At 40.3% G+C, this 26,377-nt stretch overlaps 2 protein-coding genes across 2 annotated transcripts; both read right to left on the minus strand.

Annotated features, from left to right (window-relative positions):
- Window positions 1-2,160: 2,160 nt before the first annotated feature.
- On the minus strand, window positions 2,161-11,504 carry LOC124182379 (chitin synthase chs-2-like). The gene is made up of 20 exons (XM_046569559.1): window positions 11,180-11,504; window positions 9,272-9,393; window positions 8,932-9,176; window positions 8,579-8,872; window positions 8,300-8,509; window positions 7,889-8,236; window positions 7,434-7,825; window positions 7,113-7,365; window positions 6,776-7,038; window positions 6,497-6,707; window positions 6,190-6,437; window positions 5,882-6,074; window positions 5,660-5,814; window positions 5,126-5,431; window positions 4,689-4,936; window positions 4,297-4,606; window positions 4,042-4,218; window positions 3,790-3,957; window positions 3,071-3,299; window positions 2,161-2,980 (listed from the first exon to the last, which is right to left on the minus strand). The coding sequence occupies exons 2-20, from the start codon at window positions 9,379-9,381 to the stop codon at window positions 2,703-2,705; spliced, it is 4,638 nt and encodes a 1,545-aa protein (XP_046425515.1). The 5' UTR covers window positions 9,382-9,393; window positions 11,180-11,504; the 3' UTR covers window positions 2,161-2,702.
- A 473-nt stretch (window positions 11,505-11,977) lies between these two features.
- On the minus strand, window positions 11,978-21,315 carry LOC124182378 (chitin synthase chs-2-like). The gene is made up of 20 exons (XM_046569558.1): window positions 21,111-21,315; window positions 19,565-20,036; window positions 19,262-19,500; window positions 18,898-19,191; window positions 18,617-18,826; window positions 18,184-18,531; window positions 17,712-18,103; window positions 17,371-17,653; window positions 16,957-17,219; window positions 16,662-16,872; window positions 15,286-15,533; window positions 14,978-15,170; window positions 14,715-14,869; window positions 14,045-14,350; window positions 13,713-13,960; window positions 13,347-13,644; window positions 13,088-13,264; window positions 12,838-13,005; window positions 12,533-12,761; window positions 11,978-12,455 (listed from the first exon to the last, which is right to left on the minus strand). The coding sequence occupies exons 2-20, from the start codon at window positions 19,678-19,680 to the stop codon at window positions 12,190-12,192; spliced, it is 4,644 nt and encodes a 1,547-aa protein (XP_046425514.1). The 5' UTR covers window positions 19,681-20,036; window positions 21,111-21,315; the 3' UTR covers window positions 11,978-12,189.
- Between the last annotated feature and the right edge of the window lie 5,062 nt (window positions 21,316-26,377).

Raw genomic sequence — 26,377 nt, forward strand, 5'->3', positions numbered from 1 at the left:
ACTAGCACGAGGACGTAACGCCTCTGTTTTAAGTATAGGCCACAAAGGACATTTCAAAGCGCTGCTAGACAGCGCGCTAACAACTTATAGTTATTTGGGGTTAAGCGGGTAGCTTGGTCGATTTCGCATTGATGTATATATATCCAAATATCGAAGTGTTTAGTATCTCAAACGTGAAAAAGGGCTTAACAGCTTCATTCTACATGCCATTCTGACCAAAAACACCCGAATATATATTCATTTGGTATAGAAATAAAGAAATGGCAATAGTGAATTAGTAGAATTCGTACGATTTCTTTATTTCTGCGTCAAATGAAAATGTATTGGAATATTCTTATTCAGAACTGTGTATATAGAATTGAGCTGTTAAACCCTTTATCGCGTTTGAGATACGTGGATTTTGATATTTGGAGGTATATAAGTCAGTGTCGAAATCAACCGGGGCATCCCTGGAGAGCTAGTGAGTCGGGTTATTGAAACAAACAGTCAGTAATATCAATGTTTGGCATATTTTTAAATGAAGTAATATGATTTGTAAATGTGGTACGGGCATTTTCGCCGAAAAGTCTCATAGACACATAAAATATTGAAACGTAAGGTAATTTCTTATAAAATAAGATAAAAAATTCTAGTAAATGGCTTGCAGGAGGAAACGCAACATTTAACGACACAATTCAGTAACTAAATGAGACTTAATAAGTACAACAACAACAGCACAATAGAGCCTTTAGAGGCAGGCGTCGGGTTTTTGTAGTACGAGCATGAGTGCTCGGAGCATTGGCGTGAGTCGGCCAATTGGAGCCTGCGAGACAGAGAAAGGTTGTAGTGTCGTTAATTCCCTCTCTATACCGTTTACCACTTACACGAAAGGGTATGCTAGGTTTCCTCCTTGGCTGCATGCTCTAAGATAATTATGTACGTCGTCGGTAAATTTTTGTTGACACGTGAGCATGAGTCGGTAATTTCTAATAACACGTGATTGTCGGTCGGTAAAAAGAAAAATAAAGTGTGACAGGATGAATTCTCACCAACTGTTCTTATACGCCTCAGTAAGCATGCAATATTGATGGTTTTTTCTATTCGCGTGGGCGCCAGGCTACGGTACAGATAATAATATTTAGGTTTATATCAGAAGTAAATTCGAAACTAAAATTCTGAGAGGCTAAATTATGGCCCATAAGTCATGTTAGCAATGTTTCTAACAATAAGTTTATATCGTAAATCACAATTGATGTAACTTTTACATACTTCTGTCTAATCCGTGTAACTCGATCTTTATTGCAACGATCATCTTAGGTGCGGGGAATGTAAGAAAAACAAAAATTCGCGAATTGACAAGTTTTGAATGAAATCATGATTTTCTGATATTGCTGGAGACTGTGCATCTACGCTAGTAGTGTAGTATATTTTGATTATTTTTCTTTCAAAGCGTCGTTAGATTAACGTTGCAAACTTTAATCGGATTCATAGTCATCTATGTTCCAATTTGTTGTGGTCTTGCACGTTTTCGGAAAAGTAGAGTTCAGAGAGTGTTAAGGAGTGCACTGGTGATTTCAACGTTGACGTTCATATTCTCACTAGTCAGAAAATCGATAATTTGATCATTCTTAAACGCGAAAGAGGGCTTAACAGCCCCATTATACGCAATTCTGAACAAAAACTTCACCTAACCTCATTTATTATCATAATAGAGAAAAATAGTGACGTGATTGGTGAAGTGAAAAAATCTGTGGAAAAATGATGGATTCCGGACACGGGCCGCTTCGCTGCAGCAGATGTCATCAGGAATGAACTGCAATTGGTAAGTTTTTTTGAAATATCTTAACAATATTTCATCAGTTTACAGTGTCGTTTCAGGCTGAAAAAATTTAGCTCTGAAATTTTCATTGCAATGATTATAAAATGACTAATTGCTTACTATTTTTCAATACCATATGACACGAAACTCTTGAAATTTAAAAGAATTTTCGTTTGCGAAGACTCGAATTGCAATACTAATTACTATTATCATTACACAAGAAGAACAAGTAATTATTGGATGAAAATTTTTTTTCCAATCTAAATATTCACCAGCCAATGTGCAACGAAGTATACACATACATTCTATATTTATTCACTCTTTATGAATCAACCATTTACAATATAATTTAAATATTCTTTTTTACGTAACGAGGAATTTACTCCCCCAACGATGTTTCCAAACATGTTTTATTCATTTTAGAAGAGGATCACAAAAACACTGTTTTTTATACAAGAATAAGGTATGATAAGGAGAGAGGGAAATTAAGTTCGGAAAATGGGTAAATTACCATGATTATGATTATGATTCAGTTATGTTGTAATTATCTCATCAAACTACGGCTAGATAGCACAAATAACTACACATGAATGATTTAACGTGAATTTTTCGCAGCCATTGCAGAGAATTTGTTTTTTTGAATATCTTAGTCAATGTTGATAAAAATGCTGTAAAAAGAGGGTCTTGGATATATTGAAAAATATTTTGAGACGACCAGAAATTTGTCAAGAACTGCATTTATTCAACCACAATAATTAAAATAGCAAAATTTGAAAATATTTTTAACCAAAAAATATCCAGCACTTGAAAAAGGAATTATTCAACCGAATCCGGGTGCATTCTCTAGTTTTATGACACATTCTGGATTTCATGAAAACGCGTTACATAGAAGCGCGATATTTGATTAAGCTCTGGGATCTTCTTCTGGATCAAAAGCGAGATTAACGACGCCTGGGTGCGTATCTGAGACTCGCATGATGATGGATGCTTGGCTGCCTCTCCTACTCATTTTGGGCTGCATGGTCAACGATGTCCTTGCCACGCTGTAATTACTGCTCGATGCTCCTCCCGGCATAACTTGCATTTGGGATTTTCTCTTCTCGGCCAAAATACTGTGGCGTCTAGCTTCGAACGCCTTGAAAGCTACAGTTGATCTTCGGGAAGACATGCGCCGTGAAAAATCTGGGGAGCCAATCAAAGAATGAGTTTATAATTTTGTACTCTTCATCGACTTTATCTGATTACTTCCTTCTTACGAGGAGTAAAACCTACCTGGGCCCTCGGCTATGCTAAAGAATCTTTCCCTAAATGCACTGTCAAGATTTTTATTCGTCTGCGTTTTTCTTCTATTCTTTTCCAGGTTGCGAACAGTGGTGCGTCTTGCAGGCGGTTTTAGACTGTCTTCATTATTTGTTTCATCAATGCTATCGAGTCGTTGAAGATCTTTCACTATCTGAACCGCATCTTTGCTCAACAATGCTTGTTCCGATACGTCTTCCGGCTGTTGAGGGGAAAAACGCGAATAGGATAATGCACGTGTTAGATACGATGAAAGACAGATGGCAGCGAATTGTAGAGATATGGTAATAGGAGTGTGAGTTAAAGGTAGATGGAGTGTACAGCGAGAGAGCAAGTGAGTAGTAGAGAGTTGACAGTGAAGGTAGTAAGAAGAAAGTCAGAAGAGAGAAGAGTGTGTGTGTGTCGAATGATAGAAATAAAAGAACGAGTAGATCATAGCAAGTTACTGGATTTATTTAATCTGGCGTCTCTAAATTATCGACGTGTTGTTAACGTACTGTTATCGAGAATATATATATATATAATTTGTTCATTCTCCCGATTCCTGAGCGGTATTGAATATTTCTTCCCAGGCATAATCTTTCGTTATCCGGGCCATTCCTTGTACACACCGGTCTTTAACACGCGTGTAGTTTCTAAGTCACTTACGATCGGGATAACGTCTTGGTTCAAGGATCCGAATATTTGCTTACCTTTTTGCAACAGTACCAATCCAGCGTTGTGGTTGCCACGATATGTGCAAAGGTGCCGCATCTGTGGAACAGCATCGCTATAAATTGTATGACCAGTACCAGAGCGAACGAAAATACAAACACTAGACCGATTGGCTCGAGTTGAAGGTACTCAGAGGTCAAGTTCACCTGAAAAGTGGAAAACAAACTGAATTCATATCCATATCGTAATTAAAATTAAAATTTGGAAAGAGTAAATGACTACTCGCGAACCTCCAGGGCAGTTTCGTCGTAGGTAATATTCGTTTGGATACCCCAGGGCCACTCAATGTGTAGATCATCTTTGTTGAGCTGCATCAAGAATACGATCATGACGAAAAGGGCATTCAGCATGAAAAATGCGAAGAAACTTTTGTCGCGAAGTTCTTTCAGGTCACCAGCAATTCGTGTCTACAAATCCGATTACCGGTATTAGGGCAAGAGTCATAAGACATGGAATGTACTTCGAACAAATTTCTGTTTTTTTACCTTCTCTGCCTTGTCTTCGTCGATCGGAAAGAGGTACTTCTCGAGTATGTCCTTCCAGAATTGTTCCTCTTGTGGTGATAGGAAATCGACCTCTCCCTTCTTAAGATCCTCATCCTCCAACCAGTAAGGACTCACCAAAAATGTACGGTCTCGCTCGCCCTCAGTGTTCTGGCTCACCGTGCTCTCCGTGTCACTTTCAACTTGGTCCTTGTTCGTTGGATTCTCGTCGTCCAGGTTGGTGGCTTCGCCACCAGGCCGGGTGAACGAAACTCGCCTTTGTCTCGGAGCGTGGCCTTGAGGATCTATGGCCCTATTGGTGACAGATTTCAATTATTTTCTCTCGAAGGGCGCTAAGATGTTTTTTTAATTCATTTGTGACAATTAGCTCTTACTTCGATATGTTCTCCAACTTCTTCTCCATCTGGTTTAGGGACGTCGCAATTGCGTTTAGCTGCTGCTTTTCGTCGGATGGGTTGTTGTGGGTGCATAATATGCACTTGAACAATCCGGCCAGCGAGATCTCTATCGAACCGTTATCGTCTGTGCTGTTTCCTTTGCCGTCTTGCAGAAAACCGAAGAGCGACTTTTGCTTACCCTTTCGTGCAGCCTCCTCAGCTTCTTTTTTATCTTCCTCTAATTCCTGACGGTGGTTGAAAAAATGTGATGACATTTTCATTACGATATCTAACATCATTCGGGGATATCCAAGCTAATTAGGTCTTCTAGGAATATTGGGAAACTGGTAATTTGTTCGATTTCTCAGTCTACGATTGAAAGTACGAATTTACTATTACATGAATTGTAAGGTGACATGATGATATATAATTACCGCAGCTGTCTTCTTGACTTGCACTTCTCTGGTACCCCAGGCGACATTGTTAAGATTTGTGATGGAGTATATAACCAGCAGCATGTACATGGCAGGTATTGTTACGTAGTAGATTATTCCGCACGGAAGACACATCAATTCTTGGGGATGCATGAGTCCCGCTAAGACCAGCTGGCCGGTGATTAGGATTAGAAAAAGAGAGCTGGGAGCGACCCAACCATCGTCCGCCATTTGTATTATAATAGCCACTATCACGGCCATCATAACAATACCGTATCCCATGCTGATTACCGCGGCTACGAAAAGCTACCGGAAAGTGTTATTAGTACCTACCCATGATAAACGCATAATGGAACTGTAAAGAGATCACGTACAAACACACACACAAACATCTATACTGTCACCATTAATACGAATAAGCATAATAAAGATGAACCCCGGTACCGCGAGAGACACTAACCATAACAGACGTGTCTCTTATTTGAACATACATATCGCAGAAAATTAGTGTCAATATAGTGATGAACTGCTTACTTGTATACTGGATTTACAAGTTAGGCAGACAATCATGAATATCACAACCGGCACGAGATTGTAATGAAAACTCGGCCAGTTTCCAATTCCGAAAGCCGCGCTACAGGCACCAACCAGCATGAGAAATATTGTTCCCGGTCCGAGGATCGTTCCAACTGTTGATTAAACGGTGATTTTTAAGTTCAAACAAACCGCTTGAAGTGGTTAAAGGTATCGACTTACCCATAAGGAAGGTCTGATACCACATATAAACAGTCGATATGTTATCATTGTTTTTTACGGTCCGTTTGGAGTCTCCTATTAGATCCATTATGTTGGCCATTGTCGAGGGAACCCAACGACGTCGTTGATTAAAAAATTCGTTGAACCCTTCGGGTGCGTGTGTGTAGGCGTCACTGGCAGCCGAGTACTCAACCTAAAAACAATGCCAATAATGAAAATGTGATGAAAGAGAGCAAGGAATAACTATTTTCGTTCAGATAATCAGTTATTCATATTTTTCCGAAGAAATCAGAACTCGCAAACCATACCCTGTAACCCCGCTGCAACAGCAGAGTGCATAGCCATCGATCCTCACCCTGATCGTACTGAACGTAGTGCCGGGCTTCGTTGGAAGTCGTCGTGTATTTGCTCATCACTCTATCGTCCATAAGCGCCTTGCCTCTGAAAAGTGAAAAGCATCCAGGGCTGCAAAGCACGCAACCGATCGTGTGCTCGGTCGCCTTTTGTAGCCAATGTCCGATCGCGTATTCGAACATTTGGTACCACACCATGAAACCTGGAATAGTGACGGTATCACTAGCTGTACTGGTGCGAAGTTTACGATCGCGAACTTACCAGATCCTACTGGATGGATGCGGCCACATGCAGCACCGAGGTTCTTGTTTTTTTTCATTAAGTCGATCAGGAGCTTGACAGCGGCTGGCTGGAAGTCAATGTCGCCGTCAAGCGCGAGAAGGAATGTATGCTCAGCAATAATTTCCTTCCGTTCGATGCTGATTGGCAGTTGCATTAGTCGGTGACCGAGAAGATAGTACATGTACATGACCTAAAAGCAATACAGTGTCGCAAATTTTAATGACTCAGTTCACCGTTCTGGGCTTAGCTTCATCTCACCTGGCTCCAACGTTTCCTGTGCCGAATTTTGCTCTTGTCCTTAAGATGAGCAATCATCTTTGTCTTTCCTGGAAGTGTCCATACCAAACGACCCCCATAGGGTGTCGGGTACTTCTTTGGCGCACTGACGTGCATCGTCGTTTGATGAACGTTCGACGCTGCCTCATCCAGCGTATTCACGAGAAGTTTTACGAACCAATTCACCTGCGATTCGTTTTCATCATGATCTGACATCTCGAACGCGTCGTCAAAGAATATGTGAGCTGAGAACGCAGTCAGTAGATTTGGGACAATGCAACGGTGTCATGTATGGTAATAAAACCGATTGACCACTTACTTTCCAATTCATAGTAATCGGGGTCAATAATCTTAAGGAAGTTCTGTGCGTTCCTTCTGGCGCACTGATCCTCATCCAGTCGCAGAATGCTCTTTAAGAACTCCATCATTTCCTCCTTGTTCTCATGCCACATCGTGGCGCACACGTGAATTCTAGTCACCAGATCGCTATTCCTGCTGGCTGTGTGAGCAGTTCCCAACCCTTCGTTCTGTTCGTATAAGGTGTCATAGTCTTCGTCGTGCCTCACGAAACTCTGTAAAGTGTTTCATATTCCGTATAAATGATGAAGTTTTCAATACCTCACAGAAAATATTGTTGCACCTCATCGGTCATGTTCGGCTCATCGTTTCGCTGTCTGTTGAGTGCCAACGATTGGTCGACCAACAGTCCATCGTACAGCGGCAGCACAAAAAGCTTCTCGGTTGTCGCAAGACGTTCGCATTTCGGAGTCCATATGTGGATGGTGATCCACGTTTGCGAAAGCAGCCATAATATCCATACCCAAGCGTACTCACTCCAAATGAAATCGCTCAATGAGTTTAAAGACGGCGACTGATAGAAGAGATAGTCAGGAATGAAACCGTGAAAAGTGCAAGGTTCTTCGTTTCGCAGAATGCACATGACGAGCAGGAGTGATATCGAGACGGGGACGGTCAAGTTAATGGGCAAGGCGTAGCCAAATCCCTGCATTAATATCTTGCAAGCGAGTTTACCTGAAAAATTAATAAATTGCTATTACCATTTGAATGGAAAGGCACTTTTAATGTTAAACTTACCAAAAATGTAGGTGAAGTATGCTGCCAATATTTGTATCAGCATCACGTACACCGGAGTGAGAGAGTTCGTGGTTACAATCGCCGTTACTCCGTCGGGAAGAACCTCTGATAGGTCGGGGATGGTCCCTCCGCCAATCGTCGACTGAACCTCGGAAACGGTGACATTGTGCTCGTTGAATGTGGTTCCGAACATGGTAAATAAGTTACTGATCGTAGTGCCCTTCATGTGTAGAATTGACAAAGTAGTCAGGACGAAAGCCGCTATCTTCCAAATTGACACCACGAGGTAGGTCGCGGACCTCGTAAACTTCAGTTCCTCCTTCACTTGACCCAAGTATCTTACGATTCCTGTAGTCGTGGAAAATTTAAGGATCATCACATGCTACTGCGTGGATGTTTCGTTAGACTCACCCAAGGGGCTCTGAATTGAAACGTAGTTTTCCCACCAACGGCAGGATACTAGCACTAGAGCAACGGGGGTTAGCCATAAGGCTGGGTTCGAGATGTAGACGAATGGCCATACCACAAATCCCGTGACCTGCATCGCGAGAGCGGCAACATCCACGATAAATAGAAGGAACAGTATCGGCTTATCACGTTTCTTGTAGCGAGAGAGAAGCCCTACGAATTAGCCATTTTTCATCATTCCCCATACTGGTTGAAAGACTTTTTTGTTCAGTTTTCACTCACCGAGCAGTCCTGGAACGAAGCACAGGCAATTTGTCAGCATTGCTCCCTGAATTACATCGAGGTCAGGTAATACGCTTACAATCAAAATGGCCAGTCCAATAACATGGGCGGTTTCTGTAATCCATACAACTATGAAATGGGCCACCTTTGGTTTTCCGTACGACTTGAAACAGAGGATTCTCAAACTTCGGACGAGCGTCAAGATTTCGGTGATCGAAAAGGCAAACATTATGCACCATATCCAAGCTATCTTTTCTTCCTCTGGTAAAGTGGCTGCGAATGTTTTTGTCGTTCCTGAAAACAACGCGATCATTCGTAAGCGCCCAATAAATTGTTTTAATGGGCTTTCATACCTAGCTGCTCGTTGCAGTAGTAAATAGTCCTGTCGTCCCGCAGTTGAGAGGTCATGAACAGTATTGTTCCCTTGGCAATGACGCTACAGCTCAAGACTATAGCAAAAACAAGAAGGTAGGCCACGATTTTTGATATCTTTATCACCAGCTGCAAGCAGTTCTGTTCGGCCATCGAACCCGAGTCCTCCTTTAATGGTGGGTTCCGAAATAAGTCCCATTCTTTAGCTTCCGTGACTGTTTTTAAGCTGTGTGTATTTACGAACGGAGGCATAAAGAAATGAACGTTTATGATACGTTGCAGTTGTATTTGCGAATTCATATCTCGTTTGGTGGTTCTCACCTTGCAGCATATTGCTCTTGGACTGCTAGTGGGGTGCTTTCATCATCTGAGAAATCGACTGGCCCGACGGTCCCGATGCCCGGGACAAATCCGTTAGGATTTTTGGCCATCTCGAACCTTTGCTGTAAACGAAATACAGTCTCTTTTTGCCTCACTGGGCCTTGATAACGGAAATTTTTGCACGTTGGTATCGATTACGCATAATTCAAGCTCATTATCTTTAGACACCCGATGGTGTGAAGGTCCTTGCGATTTGACGAAGCCGATACTTGTGGTATTTGAATTTATCTTACCTTGGCATGCGCGTTCTCTAGTCGAGCAATATTGGGTGATATTATACCAACTTATTGTTAGCGGCCTTTAGTCAGAAAGATACGGCTACGCGATACCGTTTATCTAAAATTCTATCATACTTTTATCAAACCAATCATTCCAAAACCTGTGAAACATTATTGTGTTGCCTGATGTTTATCGCAAGAAAGTAATTGAACAATAAATAATTTCGGGACAAATGAGCTTATATTACAGGTCATAAAAAATCGTAAAAAGTATTGCTGAAGTCTTAAGTTTGAAATATTTAACGAATCTTTATACCTCGCACTCAGATTGGTGCCAGAGTTTCAAGAGTTCTTAAGTATCATACGGTCGCAGCGTTCATATCTTCTCAAATAATGCTCTATATGTCATATCTGACATGCTATAATTATTTTGTAATTGTTTATGATACACGGCTGTAATTTTTCATGAGTTTTTGGGATTAGAGTTCGGCACCTGGATTTTGATGCCCGAGACATTTTTTTATCAATAATAAATGAAGGTTTTTTGTGCGCCAGATGCTGATTCTTTCGTCGAAACTTTCAAACCAAACAAGACAACGTTCGAACTCAGACGGCAATATTAACAATGGCCTTTTGTTGTCTGGATATGAAACGTGTCATGATTTTTGGTATACTTTTTTATCACTGGTATCACCTTCTCTGAAATGATACCGATTGTCGTTGGCTAAGTAATTGAAACGTAATCAAGTCTATATATACGTATAGACAATACGTATAGACAGATACATTTTTATAGTATATGTGTGTTTCTAAATAAGCTTGATTATGGGGCGTTATTTGGAGAAGCCATATCAGTGGACTGATCTTAGGTTTACATCCCTAATTGCTGGTTGCCGATTAACTATCAGTAATATCAAAACAACTCAGTAGCTATGATTATTATTGTCATTGCTGTATTCACCAAATCACATCCTTCATAAAGTGACGTATAATCAAGAAAGTAGAAATGACGTGTTCATTTCATAGACCGCGGCTCATAAATTTTCTTTGCTACACGAACTCAATCGTCCCATATGCTGGCTTTCAACGAATCATCTATCTCAATCGAGTGTCAAATTATCCAATTTGTAACTGACTGTCGATAATCAGCTAATATCGACGATATCGAATTGTCCAATTATACACCCCGCACTAGTAAATCAGTGTCTACTTCATAATCATCAAAATGGCACATAGTTCACCAGTCCAGAATCATTCATACAATATGAATACTTCCATGACAGGCGAAACCTAAAATTTAGATCATTTGATATGTGTTTTCTATAGCTGTCAGAGTTATATTAGGGTTTACTGATGAGAAATTATATATGGTCTCCGAACTGTGCATTTATGGTTGGAAGTCTTAATGGACTAGCAGTACTAACGCGATATTCGTAGATACGTTAATTGTCAGCTCTAAAGATTCGAAGCCACTTTCAAATCTTCCAAATCAGTAAAACAGTTTTTGTATCATCCGTTGTTGGCAAGGCTATTTTGGCCAGTTTTACCGGCACGTGGCACAGTGAATTTTCAGTTTCGAGTTCTATGTTATGGATTTGGATAGACCAGCGTAATTTATAATTCAACTTACTGTTCGGTGCCAATTAGCAATTAGTATTAGTCACAGACTACGTAGCTGCAGAAACTTGCAACATGGACGCCGGAATGAACGGCTGATATCAAACTGAACACACGCGTCGTGTTCCTTTGATTTGTGGGATCAACGATCAGTCCAAATGTCGATTATCTGTTTCCACTGAGCACTTTGCGGACTGCGTCTCTCGCCGAACCTTTAAACCAATTTCTGATACAAATCAACACTTACACTGAAAACTAGATTATGGAATTTATTGCAAGTGTGTAAAACGCGTGTCGTCTCAATACTGACTCGAGATTAACGAGAGAGACCTAACGCGGCAGAGTTTCTTATACTTTGAGGAAGGTTACTTCGGAATCTGATACTGACGATGACGTCATTCAAAAGATTTGTTGTTGTATCAGAAAAAAAGCAAAACAGAACAGAGTGGGGAAGGGAACGGAACGAGCTCTCAAGTAAGTGATACTTACTTTGCAACGTTTGGATCACCGATCGTAATAGACATTGATAAACCTATTCTCGTGGCAACCGTATCACTCTCGATTTCGAATTTATATTTTACACTGCCTTGAAAATAAGTTTGCAACATCGTCAGAGCTCTCGAAGTCGAGTCATGCTCGATTCGTTGGTGGGGATTTTACAGATAAAAGCTAACGTGGCTCCGTTCACAGCAGAGTGACTCTTGATCAGGGAAACAACAGTGATTATCTTTTGATACTATGTAAAAATTTATTTAACACTTCAAAATATTTAAAAATAGAAGATAAATTTGTACAAAAAAGTAACCTAGAGACACAATTATTTTTATATATTTGAATATCGTAGTTCGGAAGAGTGAAATAGAGTGAGAGAAAACCACTTCCATTTTACTGATATCGCCACCGGAAATTGAAATTCACTCGCGCACTGACTTAAAGTTCCGCGCCAGTTCTTCAGTAGGTTATATTTCACTGCACTGCACAATAGTAACAAGTTTCTGGGATACACCAAAGAGAACGAACAGTTTATACTCTCGGGGAATCTTCATGATCAAATCCGAGGTTGATAACGCCCGGGCTTCTGTCGACTTCTTCATCATCCGAATTATCGGGATTACTTACTGGTCTAAGACGCATACTAGTGGGTTTCCCGAACATTCCGTATATACTGCTTCCCCCTGCTTGGGCTTGCAATTTCGACTGCTTCCTTTCAGCCAAAATTGTGTTCCTTCGCATCTCGAATGCTTTCACTGCTTGAATCGACCTTCGGGTTGCCATTTCGCTGGGCAATCCTGATAGACAGATTAGAAAGTTTTTGGCCATGAGACATTGTAAAATTTTTCGAAATCTAATTACGGGAGAACCTTACTCAAGTCTTCTGCTATACTGAAGAATCTCTGCCTGAAAGCGTCGTCCAGGTTGTTCATCACGCGCGTCTTTCGTTTAGCGCTCTCTAAGTTACGGACAGTCTTTCTTCGGCCAGGCTCTTTGCTGGTTATTTCCTCGTATTCACGATCCATTACGTCCAATCTTTGAAGGTCTTTAACTATCTCAACAGCATCGTTGATCTGTAATGTCTCAACCGAAACATTCTCGGCCTGTTGAATGAAGTGTAATAAGGTAAATTTTGCTTCTTCACATTTGTGCTCGCTCTACTGAAAGGCACTGACTTACCTTTTTGCAGCAATACCAGTCCAGTGTTGTACTTGCTAGGATGTGGGCTAATGTTCCAAAGCGATGGAAGAACATTGCTATAAACTGGATTACCAGAACCAGTGCGAACGAGCAGACAAACACAATACCGATTGGTTCGAGCTGTAGGGATTCTGTGGTTACGTGAACCTGGAAGAGGAAAGAAGAAAACCATAGGTTTTCATAATTTATCATTCAGGAATTGAACTTCGTCAAATTTTGACGGTGTTACCTCAAGGGCAGTCTCGTCGTAGGTGATGTTTGTCTTAGCGCCGAACGGCCACTTGATGTGTAAACTCTCCTTGTTCAGTTGCATTAAAAATATGATCAGCACGAATAGTGCGTTTAACATGAAAAATGCAAAGACACACTTGTTCCGAAGTTCTTTCAGATCGGTAGCGATACGTTCCTGCAAAAAGAGAAAATTCACACTTACAGAATTTGTTCATATTCGTCCGATCATCAATGCGAAGGAACCCCGAACTGCCCACCTTCTCTGCTTGGTCTTCATCAATTGGGAAGAGATACTCGTCGAGTATCTCCTTCCAGAACTGTTCCTCCTGAGTTGAAAGGAAATCGACTTCTCCCTTCTGCAGACTTTCGTCCTCCAACCAGTAAGGACTCACCAGAAAGGTGCGTTCGCGGTGGACTTCCAGATCCTGACTCAGCGTATCTGACTCGCTGTCCAGTTGATCGGCCTCGATTGAATTTTCCTCAATTGGCTCCATCATGTCTGCATAGGCCATTGTAAATTTCCGTCCTGGTAGATGTGGTTGAGGTTCAACGACTCTATCGTTAGATGAATTGTTATTTCGAATTAAAAAAGTTTTGAAATTTATTCTTTAACGTTTAATTACCTCTCTATCTTCATTAGTTGCATCTGAACTTTCTCCAAAGATTCGGCGATTGTGATTAGCTCCTGTTTCTTGTCAAATGGCTTGTCGTGGGTGCAAAACATACATCTGAATAATCCGGCGCATGAGAAGTCGATAGATCCCTGGTCATTCTTGTCGGTGCCCTCGCTGTCTCGGAGGATGTCGAGAAGCGGTTTATTTTTACGCTGCCACGCAGTTTTCTCAGCCTCTACCTTCTCGTCGTCCCATTCCTGTTGTGAAATTCGTTGGATAAATGATTCGATGCGAACGTATCATCATTTGTGAAACACTTTGTGATGCAGTAATGTAATTACCCCAATAGTCTTCTTTACTTGCACTTCTCTAGTTCCCCAAGTAACGTTGTTCAGGTTTGTGATAGAATATATCACCAGCAGCAGGTACATGGAAGGTATTGTTACATAGTAGATTATTCCGCAGGGTAGACAGAGCAGTTCCTGGGGATGCAGTAGCCCTGCTATAATCAGTTGCCCGACTACCAGGAAGAGAAAAAGGGAGCTGGGCGCGGCCCAACCATCGTCTGCTATTTGTATCAGTACTCCAACTATCACAGCCATCATTACGAGTCCGTATCCGATGCTGATGAATCCGGCTATGAAAAGCTGTAAAAGTAATTTATTAATGACCATTCGTTGTCATTGAAGGTTGAAAAAAAATTTGCAGATTTTTGCACACGGAGGAAGTCAAGGATCAGTGTATCGAAGTTTGTGGTTTTCTGCATGAATAGCGAATTGCAATGGTGAAGCTAGTCATTAACTTCTGGTTCGAATCAATAGCCATGTTGATTAACACGTTGTAGTCTGAAAAAGCAGTCGATCGTGTCACGATTACAAGAAAGACAAGCAAATGAAAGACAGATACGAACGTGAGCCTAATTCTGTACAAAACAACCGCAAGCCATGTTCTAAAGTTACTTTATTACCATATTTATCTTTGTACTGTGAAACAATGTTCTCATGTACTTACTTGCACGTGAGATTTACAAGTGAAACAGATGATCATGAATATCACAATCGGGATTAGGTTCCAAAAGAAACTCGTCCAATTATCGATCTGGAATGCAGCAACGCAGGCTCCAACCAACATTAGAAAGATTGTACCCGGTCCAAGGATTGTACCAACTGTTAATTCCAAAATCATTGCGTTAATTACCTGGTCATATGTGCATTACTCTTCTTACACTAACTATCGCGTTCATGAAAAACAATATAAGCTCGTAGGCAACTTACCCATGAGCAGGATTTGGTATGACATGTACACCAGCGATATGTTGTCATTGTTCTTGATGGTACGCTTAGAGTTCATAATCAGATCCATGATGTTGGCCATTGTCGAGGGAACCCAACGGCGTCTTTGATTGTAAAACTCGTTGAACCCTTCGGGTGCATGAGTGTAGGCATCACTGGCAGCTGAATACTCAACCTAAAAACCACGTCAATAATCAAAATGCGATGAAAGAGAGGGATCGATTACTGTTTTCGTTCAGAGAGTGTATTTTTCTCGTTTCTGAAAGTGAATAGGGCTTCGTCACACTCACCCTGTAACCACGCTGCAGCAGCAGAGTGCACAACCATCGATCCTCACCCTGATCGTACTGGACGTAGTGCCGTGCCTCGGTTGATCTGGTTGTATATTTGCTCATCACTCTGTCATCCATAAGTGCCTTTCCTCTGAAAAGTGAAAAGCATCCTGGACTGCAGAGCACACAGCCGATTGTGTGCTCGGTCGCCTTCTGTAGCCAATGCCCGATCGCGTATTCGAACATTTGGTACCACACCATTGGACCTGCAATGTTTGAGGTGTCAACTAACTACGCTGCCACAGAATTTACATATAGTAGAAGCTCGATTAGTCGAACCGCAGCCATCCGAATCCCAAATTATCCCAACCATGACATGGTTTATCCGTACACTTAATTACCCCAAAGTTAGCTTAAAAAATACATGTTGACGCAAAGTATACAACGTTGCGGTTTTGCGAGAACCACACGTGTTCGAGCATGCTCAATTGCGTTTTTCATCTTTCAACGTTAGTTTACTTGTCCTTATCTGTTCCTTATAGCACACACAGAGTTTGCGTGAAATATATATTGTTGCATGTGGTCGTATTGCGATTTAGGTATTTAGAATAGACTGTTTATCGTTTTAAATTTGTGTTGTATATGTATATATTACTATCGCTTGAGAGGAATTTCCCGTCGATTTTAACAAAAAATGAATACATCTCTGAAACGATGCTACGTAGCAGATTGTTCCTTTGGGATTGACTTATGAGTCTTAGGATCTAACGAAGACACGAAAATGATCGAAATTTGCAAAAAACGTGTGAAACAGATCTTATAGAATTGACGAGTCTCGGAGGCTAGCATGACAGTTTTACCGACGGATCTTGTATATTTGATTCACGCGCACTCTGTTGGTCGATTGTCGAAACGAAAACTGTCATTTACCCAGCCTCCAAAACTTGTCAATTCTGTAAGATCAAATGTCAATTACCAAATATTACAGGTTTTTTTTGCGGTGCAACTGTTGCATGAAACTAAATTATTTTTGTATATCTGTGTTCGGCATTGAATATGGAATGGAGTTATCATTGCCTGAATCGCACCAGTGATGCGTACGCTTGGAGAATAGTCAAGATAAGTGACACTTACACACAAAAAAGTAATTTTTTCTAGTTGTCGATGATTTTCGTGACTTTGTTAGATCCTATTGCTTATAAATCATCGAATCCTATAGAAGCATTCCGCTACGTAGCATCATTTCGCAGATATATTAATTTTTCGTCAATCTCGACTGGAAGTTCCTCTTAAGATAAAAATATATTTTCAATTATCCAAAATTTTGATTATCCGAACTATGTTTGGTCCCAATTAATTCGGACAATCGAGATCCTGCTGTATTTCGAACTTACCTGATCCGACGGGATGAATGCGGCCACACGCAGCGCCCAGGTTCTTATTTCTCTTCATCAAATCAATCAGAAGTTTAACGGCGTTGGGCTGAAAGTCAATGTCGCCGTCGAGGGTGAGGAGGTATGTGTTCTCAGCAATTATCTCCTTTCGATCGATGCTTATTGGCATCTGCATCAATCGGTGACCAAGGAGGTAGTACATGTACATCACCTGGAAGGTATAGGCATTACTGAAACTGCACTTTTGCTTGTAATGCTACACGATGTCGGCATCAAATCTCTGGCACCCTCTCACCTGACTCCAACGTTTTCTATGCCGAATCTTGCTTTTATCCTTCAAATGAGCGATCATCGTCGTCTTACCCGGTAGCGTCCAGATCAGACGACCGCCGTAAGGCGTCGGGTATTTTTTCGGCGCACTAACATGAACTCGGGTTTGATGGACGTCGGAAGCGGCTTCGTCTAGCACGTTCACGAGCAATCTCACGAATCGATTTACCTGCGAGTCGTTGACATCGTGATCGGACACCTCAAAGGCGTCATCGAAGAAAATGTGAGCTGATGACATGGGGTTCAATGGAGATTTGTATCATTGGTCAAAAGTCGATACAGAAAAGTTTTGAATTATTGTTTAAGCTAAGTCGTTCTCCCGTGATCAATCATTTGTTTACACTTTGTGAAAATTCAACACCATGCGCTTGAAACTTACTCTCCAATTCATAGTAGTCTGGATCGACCACGTTTAGAAAATTTTGGGCGTTCCGCCTGGCGCATTGATCCTCATCCAATCGAAGTATGCTCTTCAGAAAATCGATCATCTCGTCCTTATTCTCGTGCCACATGGTAGCGCAGACATAAACCCTCGTTACCAGATCGCTGGTGTAGGTAACAGACGTGCCCAGAGCGGAGTTATTGGTTTGTTCGTACGGAGTGTAATCAGAGTCACTGTCATCCTTTTTTTTATCCTTCGTTTTGATTCTGCCCGTCCCATTCTATAAGCAAGAAATCATGTATGATCGGTACTGGTAGTAAAAAAAATGTTGTGCTCACCTTCGCCGAAATTTCTGGCTGGTCGTCACGCCGCCTGTTCAGTGCCATTGCTTGATCGACGAGAAGTGTATCGTACATCGGTGTGACGAAGAGTTTCTCAGTTGAAGCAAGACGTTCGCATTTTGGTGTCCAAATTTGGATCGTTACCCAAGTGTAGGACAGTAACCACAAGACCCAGACCCAGGCGTGCTCTTCCAATATAAAATCGGTAAGGAAGTAGAAGGTTGGAGAGTCGAAAAAGAGGTGATCAGGTAGCATCCCGTGGAAATAACAGGGATCTCGATTTCGAAGACTACAGGCTGCGGTGAGAAGGGAAATTGACGTCGGGATTGTCAGACTGATCGGTAACGCGAAGCTGAATTCTTGTATCATTATCTTACATGCGAATTTACCTAAAAAAGAAGAAACGAACACTGTAACGAAGCTGCGACGAAATTTGGGAACCAGCTAAGAATCGCGTTTCCCAACTCACCAAATATGTAAATGAAATATGCTGCAAGCATTTGTATCAGTAATATGTATATCGGAGTTGTAAAGGTCGTCATGATGACCGCCGACGTTCCGTTTTGGACAACCTCAGACAGTTGTGGAATCGTTCCGCCGCCAATGGTTGACTGGACCTCGGTGACGGTGATGTTATGGTTGCTGAAGGTACTTCCGGCCATCGTGAAAATGTGACTAATTGTGTTTCCCTTGAAGTGCAGAATCAGTATGGAGAATGCGAAAAACGCAATGATTTTCCATACGGAGACGAAGATGTAAGTGAAGTATCTCGTGTACTTCAACTCCTCCTCAATTCGACCCAGCGAGTTTATTATGTCTATGATTTAACGCGAATTCGCCCATCGATCACCGGATTATTGTATTTAGCAGTTGGATTTCGCAATTTCTAATCAATTACTCACCTACGGGACTGTGGATGGTGACGTAATTCCCCCACCATCGACAGGACACAAGGATAAGCGAAACTGGAGTCAGCCACAAGCTTGGATTCGAGGTCTTCTGGATGGGCCAAACTATGAAGGACGTCATCTGCGCGACCACGGCAACCACGTCGGCCAGGATGTACGGAAGCTTCCTCGTCCCGTCAACCTTTTCATTCCGTGAAAGAAGCCCTGCGATTAAAAATCATATTTTGAGTTTTGTTATGCGTTTTGATCTTCGACAATTGTCGGGTATCACGTACCGAGCAACGCTGGGACGAAGCACACGCAGTTCATCAGCATTGCTCCCTGGATGACGTCTAGGTCGGGCAAAACGCTCATGAACAGTATCGCGAGTCCAATCACGTGCAGCGTCTCCATTAAAAACACAAAGACGAAGTGGGAGACTTTGGGCTTCCTTGACGATTTGAAAACACAGATTCTCACGCTGCGGATCAGCGTGCCAATTTCGGGCACTGCAAACCCGATAAGTATGCACCATATCCACGACACCCTCTCTTCCTCAGGCAGCAACGCAACGAACGTTTTTTCCGCCCCTGGTCGCATATCAGAACATTAGAGACTCTTCCATCGCACTCGGTAATCTACCGGATCGTTTCAACTTACCTAGAAGTCGGTTGCAGTACAAAACCGTCCGGTCAAGCTGGAGCTGAGAGGTCATGAGGAGGGCCGTTCCTTTCGCGATCACGCCGCAGCTCAAAACTATCGCGAAAACAATAATGTAGACTAGCAGTTTCAGGATTTTCAGCGTCACCGCGACGCACTTCTGGTCCGCCATCGAACCGGAGTCTCTCCTTAACGGCGGGTTGCGGAACACATCCCATCCCTTGGTGTCCGCTGATAACCTTTGGACAGTCGTTAGAAATGGAACCGTTTATGCCATGCCGACTATGTGCAACGTCCACTCACCTTTCACCGTATTCGTCTTGAGCCGTCAAGGGCGAACTCTCGTCGTCGAAAAAATCGTCCATGTCGGTTGCTTCCGCACCTTCTCTTGGGATGCTGGGGTTTTGATGCTTCAACATGTCGCGACCCTTCCTTGCGGAGGAAATAACACAAGCCTCAAACGTGCAAAAAATCTGGTGACATTTACATGGCGTAGATATGTAATCGCCACCGCGATTGTAACGTCGATCTTATCTGTGATGACTAGACAACCAGTACCTAAATATCATCAGGTAAACCTGTTGTAATCAGGTCGCGACATAAGTGTATACAATGGTATTCGATATCGCCTATCTTTCGTTCCGCACGGGTATCTTGATCAATGGCAACTGCGTACGCCGTTAAACTTGCGCGTTTTCGAAAGGTGTAGATTATGTTTTACATGATCACAATCAGTGACGTAGTGGCCAACCATCAAATCCCCAACCTTGTCGACCTGTAAGAGTATCTCAATTTACGGCACTGAAAAAAATACGCTTAGGACAGCAGGAAAAAATTATACCGTGAACCATCCGATTGCTATTCTTCAATGGACGCTTCTCTACAGTACGTTAAGGATTTTTTTCTCGTACTCTGATTTTACTGTTTATCGGATATCGTATTAATAATAACACACAAAGATATTTATCGCATTTGAAGGGGCTTATTGAAATGCTATGTATGAGCATGTACTTCTCACTAGATATGATGTGAGATTGGAGCTTGTTTTAATAAACGATCAGTGTAGGGGACTTGGAGCCTGAAGCAGAGTTCGCATTTTAGACAACCCCGGCTATGAGTAATACCAATCATTAGGCACAAGCGTCTAAACCTGGATAAGTTTTCGTTACTTCTGTGTAGTAACTCGTACTTGGATACCAAGTTAGTTAGTACTCTACTATAAAGACTATCATAGTTGACCATCAAAGTGGTAAAAATCAGTTCATTCTCAGCAAATCATCACTTTTCGTATCAGTTATCAATGTCCACGTGGCATGGTATTCATAAATGAGTTCATCAATATCAAGAATTAGATGATTAGCTAATGAAAACCTAATACCTTCATCGTATCTTGATCGGTAAAGGGAATTCCTAAATTAAGAATTTTTTTCGTCCAAGAAATATTTTGTTTCTTTAGGCACGTCAATGAGCACAAACTAAATTTTGAAAAATTTTACAGGCAATGAAAACCGATGATGGCACTACAAAAACGGATTCGATCGTCAATTTATCGTGCTTGACAAGCAGTAGATCATTTGAACAATATTTCAATGATTTCAAGATAGAAACTTTTCTGAACGTGTCTTCTGATCAAAATTGATGATTATAGTAGACATTTTTTGAATGCAGTCAGTAAGGTTTGACAGTGTGATCAGAAATCCAAACCGAGTCGATTGTGAAAGACGATTTATGATTCACCACGTTAGAATTGTATGGTTTGAAGGTAGTATTATAAACTATATTACAACCCTATGGCTTGGAATGACACAAGCTGAAATCCGAATTTGAACCGAATGCAGCAGGCACTTACCAATATTCTTTCAATTAGTCGAATGAAGAGAAAACCTGAACCTCGTCCTTTCGGGCACTTTGATCGCCGGGTTTCGCAATTCCTTTACTGCACAACTATTTTCCTTTTGCTCACAATTTTCAGTGAACCAGTCACTCACTTGTAAAGAAGTCTGATCAAACCAGTGTCAATCTGCGAATTGAGTTAATTGGCAGCACAGGTGCTGTAGGCCACTGGCCAGAGACTGGCTGGGCTTCTTTGCGTCTCATGGCATCAGTATCCGATGTTATCAATAAGGTTACCCGGGTCTGATATTGACCACGCCGTGACGTAACAGAAATATTTATTGTGGGTTATATATCAGAAATGATGTACACTCTTACTCAATTGTCGTTGAAAGTTCGGGTCATCAATTATACAATATAACAATTGATCGATCAGTCGCGATTAGCCTCGATGCATTTTGAGTGTCATCTTACGTGACTTATTGTTTCTAGAAAATTTCGAACTTTCGTACGAATGATCATCAAAAGTCAGAGTCGGTAAAATTCATTCATCATCTGTCATTTGGATTAATTTTTCTATAATAATATCAGAACCGTCAATTAAACAAGGCTGCAAGTCGGTCATTTTTTGTAGGAGTTGTCATATTTTTACACCCATGTTATATTATATCGTATTTGTCATATTTTTGGAAGCAATGGCTTTATTCAACGATCCGTGATCTAAACATTTTATTCGCTAGGAGTCCCATAGACATGTCTTGGCCGTGAAACCCCATCGCGAACCATGATTTATTCATCTAAGTTCGAGCGCAAAGTACGAGATGTATATTGCGATGGGAAGGAGAGCTAGAAAAAATTCTTCTGTTCAGTGTGCCCAGTACCTATAACGATATGAAGAGGATTCCAATCGATCATACGTCATGTTTCAATGGTCAGCAGTTCACCAGCAAGTTATCAGTGCTCACTTGAAAACTGTTTTCATGGGCATTGAGATTGCAGAAGTGCATGTTCGGAAATTTAAAGGAGCCTTACTCTTACTTCTTACTCCTTGCCTTGCGTAGAAATGCTTGCATTGGGATGCGATGGAACTACTACCAATCAAAAAGTACTTCGTCTTCCGAATGAAGATATAATTTGCTGTCAAGGAAAATTTGACTACTTCAACTTGGGAGCGATGTTGCAACAGACAGTTTGCTTGGTGAGTGGAAATTATTGAAAATTGAAAAGGAGCAAGACAGTAGTCAAAATATTCGAATGGATCCTTATTGGTTAGAATTTTTTTCTGTGTCAGGTTCGTCGGGTATTGAAAAATACCCCATCATATGCTTCGTTGTCAAAGCTGCTTTGTGTTTTTCACATGGTCAAGATGATCTGGAACGTGAATTTTCATCATCACATTGGGTCGAACTTTAACTGACGCTGTAACTGTCATGTCTGAGAGAACTCTTGATTCCTACATGACGGTTAAAAAGTGTGATGCAAATATACAAGAATTGTTCTCATTTAGTTCCGATAACAAATGAATTGTCGGTAAACGCACATAGTGCTTATGGCAAATACAAACTTCACCTTGAAGAGGAGAAGACGAAAGAGATACGAACATTACAGAGAGAAAAAAAATAGGCAGAAACAAGAACTCTCGAACAGGGTAAATCTGACGAAATGGAATAGGAAAAAGAAGTCTTGATGGAGAGACGGGAAAATTGAAGACACTGCGTAAAGAAGAAGGTGAAAAGAGAAATACGGTAGAAAAATTAGTCATTGAAGCGAATAAAAAAATGAAATTAAAAATCGAAAAGAAGAGAATCGAAGAAATTAATCTTGCTCGTGCATTAATGCAAGGAGGAAGTCTAGTACGTTAGGATGCCGAAGAACCAAATAAAGAGGCTAGTAGTATCGAAAAAACAGTGGAGAAAAGAACGAACTGATGAGTGATTTATTTTCTAAAGGAAGAAAAAATAAGCCTAGTTCATCTATAGAAAAAAGCGAATATCACAGTGAATGTTGCCAGTCATTCCGATAAGTCATAAAGCACCTTATGGATATGAAAAGAAAAAATACTATTGTTTTCATAAAGACGTCTATTAGTTGGTCGTTCTATAGTGTTTTCTTAACATGCATAAATTTTATCTGTAATCGCAACTACTTGTGCAGTATTTTCGAACACATGTTCTCAAGTTGCGTGTTTTTTTTTTTTGACAAAACGTTGCAATAGAAAATATTGAAAATTTATATGCTATGTTCACTACTATTTTCCTTCATTTTTCCATCTCTTATACCTGTGCGTATCTTTAGTTTCGTTTTTGCCAACATATTATGCTACATAGATTTTATGGGTATTGTACTATGTTTTTCCTATTAGATATTTGTTTTACATTTATCGTGCATTGATTTTTTTGTGCGTATTCTGGTCACTTTTATATATTACGGTCATGTTTTTAAACCTGTGCAAGTCATATAATCATATTTTTTGGATGACTAGACCATTTGCAGCTATGATTAAAGTACGTTAATTAATTTCTGTAAAAATTTTGAAATTCGTCATTTAGAGCGCTAAACTACCCTGGCAAAATCACAATTTTCTTTATTACGTTTCTTACTGATTCCATCTTCAAACAACAGGTCTGAAATTATAACTGATCCGAAGCTTGTTAATCATCGAATATATCAGCGTGATAAAGTTGGACGTATTTGATGCGTATCTTACGATTTATTTACGAATCTTTTCTCGTCAGAGTCGGAGAGATCGCAAACATGTGTTTTTAAATTTATCTTAAATTAATTCTTGCATAGCGTTAGATCGTTATACTTATCACTCTTACCCTCTGTTGTCGTTTAAATATATCCCGCGGTGGAATCGTTAGGTAAATTTTTTTTATTCCAAACCTTTAATTCATCTTCATAATCTCTTCTATTCATTTCATAGATTTTATACATTGATTTTTATATCTTATATTCACCAATCCTTTCTTTCGGCGCTGCAGGATTTCAATTGTACATCAATATTTATTTCGCTTATTATTCGTTAATTTCTTTTATAATTATATCCCATCGATTTTTTACTTCACTGAGCCTCTTCTCCTTACCGACGATGGTAAACAACGTTTACAGCTCTAGAGAAAGTCTTACAGTGTTTGCGAAGACTGCCACAGGAGGTCAGTAGCGGATGCTGTAATATAAGATGAAAAAGGTCTTTCCATTTGTCGTGATAAATTTTATTTTATTTTTTAAAAACAGGCTAAAGGTTCGAAGATTAAATTCACGCTATAAAAAGTTTAAAAAAAAAAAATAAGTCTTTTGAGGAATGCCAATTTATTTATTTCACTCTACTATTTATGAGATTCTTTTTGTTCTTCTAATCTTTGTATTTTCACCGCTTAATGAGAAAATATTTTTTTAGTCAATAAAATTCATCAGTCGATAATACTGCAGGTCAGTTAATTGATAACGAATAATTAATCCCTGAAAACTGGTGACGAGACTTTTCAAAAATTATTCTAGCCTCAGGTTGATGTGAAAATTTCGGTAAGGATAAAACAGATTTGGAATTTGATTTACCTGCCTCAATTAGGATCCAGAAAATCTCACGACAGATTTTATGGATTCTTTTTAGAGAGATGAACGATTCAACTTTTCGTGTATTTTGGCATAATTTTTATTAAGGGGGCTGAAACTCCTTGCGGAGCTTTATGGAAATGGTTTTGGGTTTCGGGTGCATCATCATCAGGAATACATTCAACACACATTTATAGTCGCGTCGGTTTGAGTGGGTGGTCATGTTGTTGATGCATACACGCATGCGGGGCTGCACTTTGGGATACGGATGGAAAATGAGAAGAATAAGAGAAAAAAGAAGGGAAAGAAACAGAAATAGGAAAAAGAGTAGTGAGAGGTGCAGCGAAGTGACGGTGATCAGCCTCTCAGCTATTATTGTTAGAAGTGCAGCGTTGCATGCTGGGTCGCATTGGTTGTGGTTCGGTTTTGGTTCTTCATTGCCTAATTCGTCCTTCGCGTCCGTCTCCCCCTCTTTTTTCTTTTGCTCTTTCTCTATATTGTCCTTTCATCTATGCAAACTCACACGAAAACGCGCTGAAAGATATTTTAACCTACACGACTTGTGTTTAAGCAACGTGAAATTTAGCGTAAAACACCCGGTAGATACTTTGGGAATATAATCAGAACCGCGAATTTAGGAATTTACTGTTTTTCCATCATCCCGGAGAAGAAATGGAACTTCGTAATATCCGCTCATCGTGGTGCCACACCGTAGAATTATCAAATTTCGCGCCATTTCTAAGTCCGCATTTTATTTGAACGTTGATTTTGAAATTCGTTTGGTATTACCAGTGAGATTAATTTTTTATTCTTCATTTGCGAATGGAATTGTAGTAAATAAAGTAGATTTTGATTGTCTTTTTTTTTTTTTTTTTACCTCGGTTTTCAACAAAATGCCAATGGTCGTGTGTTTGTTTCACTATCGGCATGTATAAAAACTGATCAATTGTTACGCAATGGAACGCAGAGCGAGTATAAGTGCGGGAAATCATCTGACCATCAACAATTCTATAGTACGTATCACATTACAAACCAACATTTTATTATAGCATGTTTTACAAACATAGGTGTAAAAAACAGACGTAATTGATATTTGTGAAATAGAAAATCATAAACAAAAGTGAAAATTAGTAATAATAATAACAGCCCCCGTAAAAACTAAACTAAAAAACAAAAGTAATTTTAAATTGAGAAATTTCAAGATTTGGCAACATGAAAAAAGCCACGTGATAATTATATTCTCACGAATTTTTTTGCCTGTAAATTTTTTATTCATTCAGTTCGTAAACAGTGCTCCTATTCTTCACGGATTGAGTATTAAAGACAAATTATAGGGATCGAATACTCTTATCTTTATCGCTCTCTCTTTCTCTCTCGCTCTCTTTCTCACTCTGCAGATAGATGTTAGACGGTATTAACGCAGCATCAAACCTGCGGTTTAAACTCAGACAGAGCATCTTTTGATTATGATACATAAAATACGTAAATAAAATAAATACACAATGAAAATTAAAAAAATTGATAACTCAAATATTCTCAGAATTTCGCATCGCTGAGTGCAGTTTGCGTTAAAGAGACTTAGAGGATGAATAATTAGATACTGTGCACCAGATGGCCGGGGGCAAATCCGTGTATCGTCATATCGTATGGAAGTGACGTAAAAGTTGAAATATTACAGATATGAGCGTAGATGTATGATATATTAAATGTGTGAATGCGAACCTCTCA

The sequence above is a fragment of the Neodiprion fabricii genome, chromosome 5 (assembly GCF_021155785.1).
Source record: "Neodiprion fabricii isolate iyNeoFabr1 chromosome 5, iyNeoFabr1.1, whole genome shotgun sequence".
In the NCBI taxonomy this organism is placed as follows: Eukaryota; Metazoa; Arthropoda; class Insecta; order Hymenoptera; family Diprionidae; genus Neodiprion; species Neodiprion fabricii.